Raw genomic sequence first — 15,925 nt, 5'->3', positions numbered from 1 at the left:
TCCCATTGGTCTCATCAATGAACAATATGTTGACCATAATTTTTTTATCATTTTATAGTTAATGACTTAGAATATTTTATAAAATAAATGTTTACAACGGAGTTCTCTCAGTAGGATGACCCTATATCCCAATTTTCTTAGATCACTGCTAGTTTATATCACTGTTCAGAAGTAATTTTTTAGCTCCTTTCACTCTCAAAAGTAGGCTGATTTAGATAATAAATTACATGGAACTAATAAGAAGCACTGTCAGTCTATCTTAGAGCATTATCTGGTCAATCCCCAAGTTTGCGACAGGACCAGCCTGTCACTCCATCAACCATCCTTATCATGCCTTTGGACCACAGGAATTTCTACTTTCTTGGTGGTCTCCTTCTTCCTCTCACCGCTTGAAGAAACATCAATGAACTTATAATTAAATAAAAGTTGGGCACTCCTAAATCTCAACCATAGCTTCGAATAAGCTTGAGCTATTTCTGAGATTATATAAACGCTATGAATTGTTGCCCAATTTTGTTGACAGGACATTGTGAGCCACTTTCTATTGTCCATAGACACAGAGAGGTACTTTTTTGTTTGGTTGGAGGATATGGGGGACTGAACTCAGGACCCATGCACAGATCTGCATATCTAGTCCTTTTTATCTTTTTATTTTGAGACAGGGTCTCGTTAAGACACTAAATAGCTCCGGCTGGACTCAAACTCAGTCTTCTTGCCTCAGCCTCCCAGAGTCCTGGCATTATAGCTGTGCATTATCACACTCAAAAAGTAAAAGTACTTGATGTTTTCAGGAACCCAGCATGATGACCCTAAATGTTCACACCACTATCCCCTTTCTTGCCCCTGATGTCCCAGTCTCCTCGGGTGAAAACTGGCAGGGAAGCAGAATCCAAAGTCCCTGCCTGCTATTTGTCAGGAATGGCAACCAGACAGTTCCTAGAGTCTCATTCTTGAAGAACTTGTCTCTTCAGAGAGTACACTTCCCCATGCTGGAACGGAGCATAAGTACTCCCTCTACGGGCGATCCAGGGTTTTCGGCCATCTTCTGCCACAGGCTCTGCTCTTCCCCCTGAGCGTCCATCCAGTTCACGTTTTTCCCATGACTCACACCTGAAGAAGGGAAAGAGGAGCAGTACCTTTCACAAATGAGATGTTTTGACTTTTTGGAAGGCATCTATCAATTTTTGAGGGAGCCTGTTAACCAGAGTTCTCTTCACTGGCTTGTTCTCACTTCCCATATCTACTAGATATTGGACTGGAATCAATCTTTTGCAGCCTGTACTACTTTCTTCTACCTACAGAATGTGAGACAAAGGGGTAGCTAATTCCTCTCCACTTTGGTAGTACAACAGAGAGCTAGATCATCAGGATCAAGATAATATGACAGAAAAATAGGATGACATTGGATCTGAGGATCTCTAATATGGCCACTTTTCTGACCTTGGAAATTTTAGTTTTAGTGGAATAAATATTCTTAGCTTTCCTTAATCTATAAATAGATAAAGCATCATAGTGATATGTCTTTCTCAACACAAATGCTGACCATGGTACATCCAGACCATCTAGGTCTGGCCTAAGCAATGAGACAAGGAGTGTTTAGTGGACTGCCTGTGCCTCTGCTAGTTCTCATGGGCTCAAATATTTGAGCCGCACATTTACCCTGTTATAGCTGTGACTTTTATTACCAATGGTGTGTTTCCATAATTTTGTGAAAAACATTAGGTGCTGTTTTTTTTTTTTTGAAGAAAAAATTGATTCCCTTTCAATTCAACCAGTGTGAATAATGGCTGTAAGTGCTGAACAGAACTGAGAAAATAATGAGGTAAAGTTAATCTTGGAAAGCCTCTCTCTCCTATCAGAAGGCTATTCTGTCTTGGTGATCTTTTTCTGACCAAAACTTGAAGGCTCAAGAAAGTACTTGAAATTCACTTAGACTTATACTTCAAGTATAATTTTGGGAGGTGAAAGGATAGAATAGAAACTATATTTCTGAAGTTTCTAGTATAAAGATAGACAGTTATGGTAGCAATATTTATATTTTAACAATGAACAGATCTTTAGGTAAGAGAAAGGAGTGATTGTGGTGATTTCAAGAATTAGTTATAGCAGTAGATGACGTAGACATTTACTACACTTGATATCTGAAGGAAACACGCCCTTGCCCCATGCTCAGTCACGGACCATCTCAAGGTCTCTTAAGTTTCTTACCACTTCCACAATTCAAACGAACTCCTCCTAGAAAGATATTGCTGGAAAAGGCCTCCTTGTCCCAGATGGTAAGCTCTAGACAAACATTGTTTATATCTTGGGGATACAGGCCACTGAACTCGAAAGTATGATTCCACTGAGGATTCACACACTTTTTTATGACTGCCGTTTTGTGCTTGGTGGCTTTGCTATCATCAGGGAGCAGATAGCTGCAGGAGAAAACACAATCAAACCATCAGTGAGACATTAGGCAGAAAATGCTGTTCTTCAGAAATCATTTGAATTTCTCATAATTCCTGGTAGGTGTGCACATGTGTTCATGGATGTGTATATGTGTGTGCAAGTATGAAATGTCCAATTGATTTTATTTCCCAGATTCTTGTACATTTAAATAAGGATTTACTTTGTGGGGTGACTTATTGTTTCTTTTAAGTGGTGTAATAGTAAAATGTCCTGTTTCTCCTTTCTAATTCCATTTTAGTCCTTCTTCCATATTGAAAAAGAAAATACCTCCTGTGGTAGATATTGCTGAATGCCCTGCTATATATCGTCTTGGGCCATTTCTGAGGTGACCTGCAGCCAGTATGGACAGTTCTGGTACACTTTCCGCTTTCCATCTCAAGTACCCATGCATCTCAACTACTCCAATTGAAGACTTTTCTCTCATCCTGTTTGAGTTGGCTTAGCTTTTGCACAGAGTACCTTTGAATAACTGAAGATTTAATGGTAACCCTCAACCATGAGTTTTGGAAATTGGTGGATGAATATTTCAGCTTCTCTTCATAAGGAATATTCCACAGAGTTCTTCATGGCCTCCCAAGTGGGAATAATGCCTAGCTACCCACACTGGTAACTATTTTTTGCAGTACCAGGGATCGAACTCAGGATCTTGTGCTTGTGAGGTGGGTGTGGTGCCACTGAGCTAAACCCCTGGCCCCATATAAATATCTATTTTTATCATCTTCTTTCCCTGCCTTATCTCTTTTCTGTTCTCTCACTGGTATTTCCTGATCCACTTTCAAATAAAATATCTGTACCCCTGGCCTTCTCTGCCATGGCCAAAGCACTGTAAAAGTTGATAGGTACATGATGAATACTACCTTTTACCCCTGCAAGGTGCAAGCTTTAGAGAAGGAGACAAATATGTGTATGAAATTAGAATATCAGACAATAGTGAAAAATACTGTAAGCAAATGACTTTACAATGAAGAAGATACATTAGGCTATATGAGATTTCATGTCATGCACCATGCAGGCACAAATGCTTGTAATCTCCCAATATCTATTTTTGCTTATTTCTCTCATTACAAAATCCCTATTTTAAAAATTTGGGCACAAGGTTGCTCAAAATAAAAACTACCTTAACCTGGCTTTCCTTACAACTAGTTGTGGTCAGTGGAATAGTAGTTCTGCATAAAATTTATACAAAACTACCCTACCAGCTGTAATTTGGGTGGGATAGCTGAAATGTAAGCAGCTATCCTGGCCCTTGAGGTAGATACCATAATGAGATAGAGAGAAACCTTTGTTTCTGATAATCATGATGCTTCCATAACTGCCTTGGATATGTTACCCTGAATCTTTGTTTACATGTAAGAGATAGAAAAAAAGGTGGCAGGCTAAAGAAGGAGGGTCATAAATTAAAGCCCAGCTTGGGCAAGTTAGTGACTTGGCAAGACCCTTTCTCAAAATAAAAACATAAAAAGTGGTTGGAGATATATAGCACAATGTGAAAGCCCTGGGGTCAACCCTGAGCTGAGAACAATAAAAGCTTTAGTCGTTTGAAGCCACTGTTGTTTTAGCTTATAGACAGGGGTAATGCAATTAGGTGGCTATACAATTATGTATTTTGTATAGTTTGTATTAAGCTCTTCATATAGGTCTATTGTTGCTCTCCCGCTCTCTTTAAAAAAAGATCTCAGATCCTTTAAAGTCAGCTGAATATTTAAGTGTAACTAAGGAGAGCGTTTATTAGAAAATTTGGTTTTTTTAAAAAACTAGGACAAAGATACTGTCCTTTCTTATTTGTGTCTCATAAATTCTCAGTAAGACAAAGACAAAACCATTTCAGAAAATACCGAGTCACCATAGTGAGGCCACAGGCCAGAAGCCATCCTCCTATCTATGTGATAGCAGCAGAGGCTTGAAGTGGAAGGCAGGGCTGCTGAGGCACATAGAAATAACAAGGTCCAAAGAAAGCATTTCTTCTCTTCTAAAATCTACTGCCAGAAAAAAATGAAGATCAGATAGACCAGAATTCAGGGACACATATTTACCAATGGGGATGCCCTAGACATCTGCTTCTCTCAGTTGCGTTTACCAAAGTTGAAGTATCAGAGAGAGAGAGAGAGAGAGAGAGAGGAAGGAGAGAGAGAGAGAGGAGAGAGAGAGGAGGCATAGCTTGTTTCCTTGTAAGAAAAGTACACTTTTCTAAGATGGCTTGAGGAAAGGAAGTAACTGTCAATTTGAGGAGGAGATTAAACTGTGGCAGGCTGGCTGGGAAAGCGGGTGTGACCTGTGAATTGCAAAGTTCCAGGACCCATGCAAAGAAGAGTTCCCAAAGCCCTGCATATGGACTTCTTTTGACAACTTCAATAGGAAGGCCTAGAGCTGACATCAGCCTGAGGTGTGGAAGATACTAAAAGATAGTCCCCGTTGATTTCAGCTGCTGTGTTCTTTCGTATAGCATGTTCTCGTTCTGTAGAATATACCTCTTTTCTTACTTTTTCTTTGCCCAAACTTACTCTTCAGAGCATGCTTATTTTCCTACTTTTAATAAGTGTGAAACCTCACTATCTTTTGTGCTTGTTGTGACCACTTCTTTACTCATAGTAGAGAGAATCTACCTCCAGAAGCAGACTCTAGCACACTCAAAACTTGGTAACAAATTGACTGGAAAATTCACTTACTGGCCTGGCATCATGGGAACTTGCTTAACCTTATGTGCTGAATGGTACTCTGTGAGCTCCAGTATTTTGCCTTATTTAGTTTCAAAAGCACAGCCCCTGATGCTTGGTATGTATGTACTCGTCTGTTTGTTTGAATTAATGAAAAATATCTGTCCATTCCCAGTTTTCCTAATTCCAGGAGAAAATCTCCAATAGTCAGAAGTCAAGAGGGATTTGGTTTTGAGGTTGCCTAAATTGAGCATGATTATCCATTTAAAGGGCTTCCACAAAGTGGGAAAAAATGCCCAGTGGGGAGCCCTAGAACCTCCGCAAAGCATTCTCTAGTGAGTATCTCCAAGATAAGTGTTATTTCTCTACTTCTTTAGTTTCCCTCAAGAGAGCAAAACTGCAAGTATCTGACATTTTGGTTGTCTTTCTGTGTTGGCAGAACTGAATGATAGAAAAGCATAATGCAAGTACATTACATGTATAAAATAATATTTTCTCCTCCTTTGAGAAATGAATCTCACAGGAAAATCTGGCAGTCTTGAGGTTGAGAGTGCTAGGAATGCAGTATAAACTGGAATAAGCAGTTTCCTCTATGCCAGTATTGCTCGAGATATAAGTATCAGCACTGAAGGGTAACTCTTTCCTGGTACTTTTCCAATAAGCTGAACATGTAGGCCTCATAGCCATCACTGTCTCATAGATCACAGATGCTTTCATCTCCTAATAAGCATCATCTAAGATGAGCTACAATCAAATTACCCCTTCACAAAACTGTCAGAAGTGCCTCCTGATTTCACTGCTGTCAAATTCTTTGCTTCTTTGATGAACACTTCTAGTATTCCTCCAGAGATTACAGATGACTCTTTTTTCTTTCCCTTTTTGGAGGCTTTCTTTCCTGCATCGGCCACCAAGAGGGGGAGGAGAGAGAGAGAGAGAGAGAGAGAGAGAACATTTATATCATGATTTGTACTTTGAATTTTACAGGGAACATCTGCAAAGACTTACTTCATTTGGAGATTGAATCACACCTTTACATCATTATATATTTCATATTCATTTAGCTGTTTTTACCCCCACTGGATAGGTTTTTCATGTGTGTTTGTTGACAAAAATGGGCAAATAAATTTAAATTTCTAGCCACTTCTTTATGTCTTTCACAGGACCTAAAGGAACATAATGGAAAAGACCCTGAAATATGCCTGGGTCATCATTCCTGCTCTTAGTGAGAATGAGCTATGATGAAAGCCAGACATAAGCATCAAGGCTCCAAAAGAGAAAATTCCATAATTCTCCTCTTTGATATTTTGAACTGATTCTGAAGAGAGAATTCCATAACGCCTGTCTTGTAAATTGTCAACTTCACCCAGGGTGAGTACTGGAAGTGAGAGAAAACTCTTTCCTATCTCAGCCTGTTATTTTGATGAAATATGATCAACAAGAGTCACAACCACTGCCTTTGCTTAGTACTTTATGAGGCATCTTATGTGCATGAACCTATTTAATCCTCACAAGTGGAGTGAGTAAACTGAGACCAGGTGAGCGTAAGTAACTTGCACACCAAAGATAGTGATCATAATGGGGGAATAAAAGAGGCTGCCTGGAGGAGAGGATGGAAGGGGAAGGGCAAGAGATTTACAGACTCCACCTGGATTTTTTAAAAAATTCTATCTTCTACATAAGCTTTTCCTCAAGACTCCTTTACTAGCTGTAAAGGACATACATCCATTACAGCAGCTTTCTGCACACCCTCCCAGAAGATCTCCCACCTGTGGAAGATCTTATATCTCTGGGACTGACAGGTAAGAAACCTTAGCAGCAACACTGATTTCTAAGGCATGAACTCTTGCCTTCTTTTCCTTGCATGAACCCCACATCCTTCTATCTATGCAGTGTATATTTTTCAACTCTCCTCAAGACAGTGACTCCTAATCCTCTATATTTCATCTGTTTAGTGCAAAAGTAACATTTAGTCTGACCAATCCCTAATAGCTACACCCATACTCTTAGAAATACAGTGTCACTGATCAATGTCATGGAGTTTTACTGTACCTTGAAGTTGTCCTAGTGGAAGCATGACGCTTTCCCCTGGGGGAATGTATCGTAAAATAACAGTCAGCTCTCCTTTGTACTGAAGGCCAATATCCGGAGCAAATTCCACCTAACCAAGAAGAGACACATGAAAAGAGAGGGTAAGAATGCTTGCCTGACTTAATGCACATTCAAACATGGGTTATAAAATATTATTTATTTGGTGGCTTAAATGTGATTATCCATTGCCATTCCAACTATGTTATTTCTTACTGGTCTGAGATAACTGGCCTGAGAAAAAGAAAGGTGGGAAAACTCTACTAAGGCATTTGCATATAACTTTCAACATGAAAAGAAGAGGAATCTGAAAGACATATATAACATGTACTTTCTCCATCAACTGATACTGAGTGTCAGTCTGAAGACTGATTCAGATATACTACAGGGCATGAGGCAGGAATAATGATGCCACTGAAAATAGTCTGAGAAGTCACTTCTCCCTATTTGATGTCTCAATGTTTTCCTTAGTGACCAAGAAGGGAAAAGTAGGGAGTTGTATATGATCCACAATGGGCTTCTAGCCACAAGTCATTGAAAGTAATATTGATAATTTGCATCAAAATTCATATGGAAAAAACAGTTCACTTGAACATTGTCTGTGAGGATATAAAATGGTGCAGCCACTCTGGCAAACAGTCTTCTTATAAGATTAAACATGCAGCTATCAAAAACCCCATCATTTATACTTGGGCATTTATTCTAGATAAATAAAAAATTGCGTCCACATAAAATTTGGATACTACTATAATGTTCATATGAGCTTTATTTGTGATAGCAAAAATACCAGAAACAACCTAAATGTACTTTAACAAGTGAATTGTTAAACAAACTATGGTACATCCATACCATGAACTACTAAGCAGCAAAGAAAAGCAAAAGTCTGTTGACACACACAACACCTTGGATGAATCTCTAGAGAATTATTTGTAGTCAAGAAAGCCAGCCCAATGGGTTTAATTTATATAACATTCTTGAAGTGACAAAATTGCAGAGATGGAGAACAGGTTAGTGGTTGCCAAGGGTTAGGGATGGGAGCAGTGGGAGTCAGCCGGTTGTGGTTAAGCAAGTCAACCTGTGGGATATATGTGGTGATGAAACTCCCCTGTATCTTGACTATGGTGGTAAATGCACAAACCCACACACATCAGAAAATCACATAAAACTAAATATACATACCACTTTTTCACACACTCACAAATAAGTACCAGTAAAACTGGGAAATCTAAATAAAATTGGTGGATCATATCAATGTCAGTATCTTAGTAGTGATGTCAAACTAGCTTTGTAATATTGAGAACATGGGACCTCTTTGTATTATCTTTTATAACTGTGTGCAGAGTTAATATGATCCAACAATTAAAAAGTTCAAAATTTACAAGTCAATGTTCACATATATCCAGAACATCTGTCCTATAAGTCTCCCTCTTGCCACTGAGTCAACTGAACTTTGATTTTGTACAGGTGGAATAGAAAAGGTAGGGTACTTCCTTGGGCATTTCCCTGAGAGACTTAACTCCTGTGAATTGAGTCAAAGGCAGAGAACTGCTTTGCTTAGAGAGCGGGAAGACAAGAGTTCAAAAACCCAGCTCTTTCACATCAAAGCCACAGGCTGTTAAAGGATCAGAACACACACACACACACACACATCTGGGATCATGATAAAGAAAAAAAAAATGCTTGCCTGACTGCCTAACTTTCATTCCTATTGTTTATGGTAAAACTTACTAGTAAAAAATACTAAAAATACTTGTACATTTGAAGTATTTTAACAATCCTTGTTTCATCTTAGAAATACTCATGCTAGAAACTATGAGGATGGATTAGGAATAGAATTAATGCCAGAAAGATGTCAGAATTTTAATTACTGAACCCATGTTCAAACAAAGTTGTCTTTATGTGAGAAGATTTGCACATGAATATATAATCATTTGTTTTAAGTTAAAATACATGTTTAAGAAATGCATTGGAAAGCTAAAATATTCAAAATAGTATGATACTGGCATTAAAAAAAGACATACACAAATGAGCCATAACAAAAAGCCCAGAAATAAATATATGTATTTATGATCAAGTGTTTTTCACCAAAGTACCCAAAATACACAAAATGGGGTAAGGAAAGTCTTTTCAAAAAATAGTGTTGGGAAGATTGGATATCCACCTGCAGAAGAATGAAATGGACCCTATTTCACACCATATACAAAAAAATCAAGACAAACCATCCATGCTTGTTAAATGACTATACTTGTAACCTTATTGGTTGATCATGGCTGTGGTTCACGTTGTACCCATGTGGGTTTCACTCTACAGAACTTCCCTATAGAGTGAGGTCCTTGGCTACCCATTCTTGACCCCTCAGAAGCTATTCTATTAATAAATATCTTCCTACCCTACTCTTACTCTTTATTTTTTCTAGAATTTATTCTTTCATTTTTAGAGAACAGGAGCTTGGAGCATCAGACAGCTAACAGGTTGGGAGATGATAATATTTCATATTTAATCTCTGGTATTATTTCCTGTATCATACATAGGGAGCTCAAATAACTCAATAATAAAAGAAATAACCTGATTAAAAATAGGTAAAATAATTTAATAGGTATTTCTCAGAAGAAGGCATGCAAAAATGGTCAAAATGTTTACAAAAAATGTGCAAAATCATTAATCAGGGAAACTCACATTAAACCACAGTGAGCTATTGTGGCAGTATAGAAGAAATAAAAATAATAGGATACAAGGAAAGCTCTAATTTTAAAATTGTGATTTATATGCACCCATGTTCATAGCAGCTCAGTATGTAAGAGATTAAACTTGAAAACAGCTGAATTGCCCATCAACTGGAGACTGCATAAAGAAAATGTGTTTTTTAAAAAATAAAGTGGAGTACTACTCAGCCATAAAGAATGATAAATTAGAGACATTTATAGCTGAATGGATGCACATTGAGGCAATACTCTTAAGTGAAATAAATAGAACATACATGTGTAAATACTGAATAGTTTCTCTAGTGTGAGAAACTGAAAGTGTAAATAGAGACCAAAAGGCATAATAGATAATGCAAAATAGGAAGAAAAGGTCCAAAGGGGAAGGGGAAGTGGGAGGGATTGGGTAGGGGAAAGGAAAAAAGGGAATGGAATTCATATGAGAAAATGGAAACAGAGTCTTTGTAAGTAGGGAGGGGTGGAGGGGTTGAAGGGAGGGCAGGGGAATGCGGAAAAAATAAGAAACGAGATAGATTATGTAAAGGTACAAATTTCCAGTGACAAATGTCATTATACTGTATACCTAAAATGTACCAATAAAATTAATTTTTTAAATGTACTTTTAAGAAAACCTCAGCTTCAGGACATAAAAATTATCCAAATTTACAGTGCCTTTTTCTTTATCAGGCAACTTTCTCCAAAAAATTTCTAAGGGTCTTGAAGATACAAACAGCCTGCAAATTTGGCTCATTTTTCCATGTGTAAATTACTCTTCTTCCTATAGGCCTACACTCAAGGTAGCAACACTAAACGAGTAGCACATCTCTAAACTTCAAACACAAGCAAATGGTTTGCATTTCAACCCAGCCAAACAAATGTGCAGCCTGACAGGCAGCAGGAGAATACATTCTAGGTCACCCATCTGAAAGACACCCCCAAGACTGCATAAAACCCTCCAGCCCCAGATCACAATGATCTCTTTCTTGTGGGTCTGTGCTCTATTCTGAGTGTTAACTGCTTTAATTCCACCCAGTGACTGGATCTAGAGTATGTGATGCTAGGATTAAGGGTGTGTGATTACTAAATCAGTCCACTGATTGGCTTCGCACCACCCTAATCCCAGTAGCCTAGACAGAGTATACAAGAGGCAGAAAGAAGCTAATAAGATCCCTTGCTCGCTTTGCTACTTTTCTGCTCACCATGAACTATTTCCTCTCTGTAATGCTTGTGTGCCATGTGCCACCTTGTCTTGGAGCCAGACAATTATGGACGGAAACCTCTACAAACTGTGAGCGAAAGAAACCTCTCCCCCTTTAACTTTAAGCAGTGGGTATTTTGTCTCAACAATAAGAAAAGGAACTCATGCAAGAAGCAAAGAGGTGGAAGTGTTTATGGTCCTTTACCATCAGCCATCGATCAAAGGCTCTGCTCTCAATCTGCAGGAATTTAACCCCTTCCCTGGCTTTTCTGGTTTTCCATGCCCACAGACCAAGCCCATTCCAGTAGCCTGAGGCCTCCCTCCTACAAAGACTGGCATGTGTTCACTGGAGAGTTTTAAAGCTATGGAGAGGTGCATTTGCCTGAAAGTGGGGATATGAGTAGACTACAGATATCCCGGGCTGCAACAGAAGGCTGGGCAATATCAAGAGAGAACTGAGTGCCCAGGTGAGGGACAACATTGATTCAACCATGTGCAAAAGCAAGAGGAAACTATTGAGACTATCTGAACAGGAATGTGAAATAATCAGATGACATTCACTATCTTCTGATTCTTGCAAATAGATATAGACTTTGCACCAGATCAAGTAACAGATAATACCTTCACGGGTGGGATGATAAATTGCAGATATGAGTATGCTTGTCTATGGCCAGACCACCCTGAATGCACCCAATCTCCTCAGATAAGATTGTGCCTAAACTGCCAAGTATACAGGGAGCCTTTTAGCCAGGCAATAATTCCACAGGAGCTTCATTTAATCTCTGCTTGAAGTCACAATAAGAGAATGTTTCCTTGGAAAACCACTTACGCTTGCTGTTGATTTTCAGAGGTCCTTGTTTTTATAATAGCAGCTCCTGGGAAGGCTTGAAAGGCAATTCTTAGTGACAAACAGTTCTTTTGTAAGGACCTAATTTCCCTTTCAGGCAGATAATGAGTTATACCTAATAAATAGTCCTGTGTCATAATAAAATGGAAGTTATATTGTGAAGCTACTTTTCAGCATTCAAATTTGACATATCAAGATTTTTTTTTTACATCTGGAGTTCTTTTTCTGTCTGTACCAGCTTTCTCACTGGCTTCTGCTGTAAGACCTAACAAACAAGGATAGGTGCCAAGGGACTTTCTGTAACAGAGTCAATAAGCAATAAGGCAGCGTGTCATTCTGCCAATCCTAGTGTCAAAGGGTGTCAGTATTTCCGAATGTTTAAGGACTACTAATTCTGATCCTTTATTACTAGGGAAATCAGCCCCTGTAGCTCCCACTTCAACTTCTCAGCTGGATAATCTGCCAGAAACATCAAGTCTCTAGGGCTACTCTACTACATTTGAAGCCGATGGAGTGCCTATTGCACTGAAATTACTGAGAAGACTCACAATGAAGTGACACTTCACATAACTGGCTGATAATTAACCACTGAAGCTCAGCTGCTTTCTTTTGGATATGAAATGTCTCCCAAAGACGCATGTGTTGAAAGTTTGATTGGCAGCTTGTGGTGTTATCAAGTAGTAGTGAAACTTTTAAGAAGTTGGATCAGTGGGGAGAAGTTAGGTCATCAAAGGCATGCCCTCAGAGGGCATATTGGGACCTCAGCCCTTCATATCTGTTTTTGCTTCCTAGCCACCACGAGAATAGCTTTCCCCTGCCATCTGCTTACATAATAGTGCATTGCCTTTCCATAGGTCCAAGGCAACAGGGCCAGTTGATCATGGACTGAAACTGTGAGCCAAAATGAATCTTCTTTTTAAGTTACCTCAGGTATTTTGTCACAGTGAAAGAAAGGTGGCTCAGCATACATATCATGCCTTGGCACCTGTCTTGGTTTTGTATGGTATGGTATGTAAGTAAAAGTTTGAGTCTTTAGCTTTTCCTTTATATGTCAGAGAAAGCTTTGCAGAGGATGATGATATGAATTAGGGATACTAACTTCTGCTGGATTCTCCATGGTGCATTCAGCAGATTCTGAGGTGAAGATTATTATGCAAGTGATTTATACTCCTAAGTGAAATGAATAAGTCACACATGTGTAAATACCGAATAGTTTCTCTGGTGTGAAAAACTACAATAGTACATAAGATCCTAATGAGATAACTGACATTGTGAAATGGGAAGGAAAGGGCTAAAGGTGTAGGGAAGGTGGGATGGGTAGGGGAAGGGTAATAAGGGAAAAGAAAAAATGTGAGAAAACGAAAAGATGGAAATAAAGTGTTTGTAAGTAGGGAAGGGAGGAAGGGGTAAAGGGAAGGCAGGGATAAGGGGGAAAAATGAGAACCAGGACCTGTCATGTAAAGGTATAGGATCCCAACAATGAATGTAACTGTACTGTATCCCTAAAATGTACCAATAAACTCAATTAAAAAAAAAGAGAAAAATGAAGTGTCACCCATAAAGACCAGTAAATGGGTGGAGAAAGTGGGGCAGATATGATTACAATCTTAGACAACATGGAAGGTAGCTCCAGTCCAATGTGTCAGGGATGCTTTGGAGGATAAGTAACACTGTAGAATTTTTTTCCCTCTCAGAAATGGAAGTGGGCTTTCATACTTTCCTGCCTGTTGCTTATCGACTAAGGATTGCCTCATGGAAGTGGAACATAAATCCTTAAGAACTTCTATTTATCTGCTCTGGTAGGCAGAAAGCCACAGTAGCCTGAGGCTAGACTTTGAAAGAGAGCTGCAGGTACAGGTTGTTGAAACAAATCTCCTGGAATAGTTAGGAATGCCTGGGGATCTGGCTGAGGATGTATGATGTCCCACAGACAGTACACAGCATTACAACTGTTACCTCCAGTGGGCTCAGGGAGACCCAGAGATGCTTTCCACTTCTAATAGAAAGGGAACCACTCAATGGCAACCTGGAAGTGATTACTGTGGTCTCTAAGCACAAAAGGTGCCTGCAAAAGGCCTCTGGGAGAGCTTAAATATCATCTCGGTGAAGTCCTTCTGCCATTTCCAGAAAGATGCCTGAAGGATGCTTCTTTTCTCTCACAAATTGATTTTCAAAGAGCTCCTATGTGCTTTATTATTAAATTCATGACAGATGAATTAATTTCACACACTAAGGTGCATGCTAATTGTCTTTTGTCTGGGTTATGCACAATATGATGTCTTAGACATTTTTAATAATTATACTCATTCATAAGATACAAAATGATGCAACTGATAGGAGACTGCTATGTTCTATCAGTGCTACCTTTCATGCTGAGGTTTTTATTCAATTCCAAGATACTTAATGTTGAATGACAAAGTATTTTCTACATTTAATATCAGGGGAATATTATGCTATTGTGGACTCATTTGCTATTAATAATGTATGTCCCCTCTTTATCATATTCATGTCTGTCATGGGCCTAGTGTTATCTTATTGGTAAGAAACTGTGTTTTATTTCAATTTTATCTGCAGTTCAAATATATATCCTAAAAGTTTTCTATGAATTATTTATGGCAAGTTTCCAGTCAACAATTACAAATCCCATCATTAAGTTCTATTTAACTTCTGAGCCTCAGTCTCCTCATCTATAAAATGGGGATAATGATACTGACCCAACAGGGTTGTTACAATCATTAAATGAGAAAACTGCTATTTTTGGTGATGATATGGCATGATTTTTTTTTTTACTGTCTAGTACTCTTCAGTTTTCCCTTTGTGCTACTAGACCTGGATTTCTTTTTTCTTTTTTTTCTCATTGAGTTTATTGGTACATTTTAGGTATACAGTAGAGTACAGTTACATTCACCATTGGGATCTTGTACCTTTACATGACAGGTCTTGCGTCTCATTAGACCTGGATTTCTTTTGGGGCAATCTCATCTTTAGACCAGGACAAGTTCAGATTGTCTTAAGTCAGCCAATGCATTTTACTTCTCAGACCACAGTCTTTAGCTCAGGATGGGGATGGGGGAATAATGTAATTAGAATTCTTGTTTTCCCAAAGCCCAAGGTATTGTTGGAGGAAGAGGAACTTTTTCTTCTTCTGGACAGTGTAATGCAAGGATGAGAGCTCTTTAGCCACTGTAAGCCTTAGATATCAAGAGAAGCATGCTTAGGGCTAGTGAGACCTAGTTTCTAAGGGTATTTGGAAACTGAATATAAAGGCAATAAAAGAAAGAGAAACAAGAAATTCCAAGACCTTGATAAGATCTGAACATTTGTATCAAGCTATGCTTCATTACCACTAGCCGATACTCTTTCCTTGCTTTTTGATCAGTAGGACCGGGGGTTTCTGTCTGTTGTAATGCAAGGACTCCTAAATAATATGAGTATCACCTAGTATTTATTGATAGCCTATGATGTACCTGATAGAATGCTGGCAGCCTTACCTAGCATGCTTATCCAAGCTTCACAGTAGCCCTACAAGCTGCCTCTGTGTATTACAAGTGGTAACATCAATGCTCAGGCAATTAAATAATTTGTCCAAGGTTACATAACATAAGAAGTCATGAAGCCAGGAATGAGCCAAGTTAAGTGATATGAATCCACCATCTTTAGCGTAATGTTGTTTTACTTTCCTGTATATAATGAACAACCTTTGGTAGCATACACACACACACACACACACACACACACATACACATATATATGGCTTAAAGTTAACTATATCAATTCTCCAGATTATATCTCCTACCTTCCTTTCAACTTAACAATTGCTTGAAATCTAGAAAGATTCCAGTTGCCTGCAGTGAATCCAATGCACTGATGGTACAGATTGAAACATCCCATACTACAATGGCTCTTAATTTATAGAATCAGCTCTCTGATTTTTCTGACTAGAACTCAAGTCCTGTGTTATGAATCACAAAAGTAGGAATTAGGGAATGTA

General features: G+C 38.6%; 1 protein-coding gene across 3 annotated transcripts in view; it reads right to left on the bottom strand.

The window, feature by feature from the left end:
* Positions 1-18: 18 nt before the first annotated feature.
* Positions 19-15,925, bottom strand: part of Sytl5 (synaptotagmin like 5) — a 232,509-nt gene continuing 216,602 nt past the window's right edge. For all 3 annotated transcript variants that reach the window (XM_033760417.1, XM_033760419.1, XM_033760418.1), the window contains 4 exons: positions 7,155-7,263; positions 5,865-6,000; positions 2,209-2,417; positions 19-1,110 (listed from right to left, as the gene is read on the bottom strand). In XM_033760417.1, the coding sequence (XP_033616308.1) occupies positions 968-1,110; positions 2,209-2,417; positions 5,865-6,000; positions 7,155-7,263 (597 nt within the window). In that variant the 3' untranslated portion in view covers positions 19-967. The remainder of the gene's footprint in view (positions 1,111-2,208; positions 2,418-5,864; positions 6,001-7,154; positions 7,264-15,925) is intronic.

The sequence above is a fragment of the Fukomys damarensis genome, unplaced genomic scaffold, assembly GCF_012274545.1.
Source record: "Fukomys damarensis isolate Sample0158 unplaced genomic scaffold, DMR_v1.0_HiC HiC_scaffold_39, whole genome shotgun sequence".
Lineage (NCBI taxonomy): Eukaryota > Metazoa > Chordata > Mammalia > Rodentia > Bathyergidae > Fukomys > Fukomys damarensis.
Note: the sequence above shows the minus strand (reverse complement) of the source record. Positions and strands in the feature narration are given on the sequence as shown.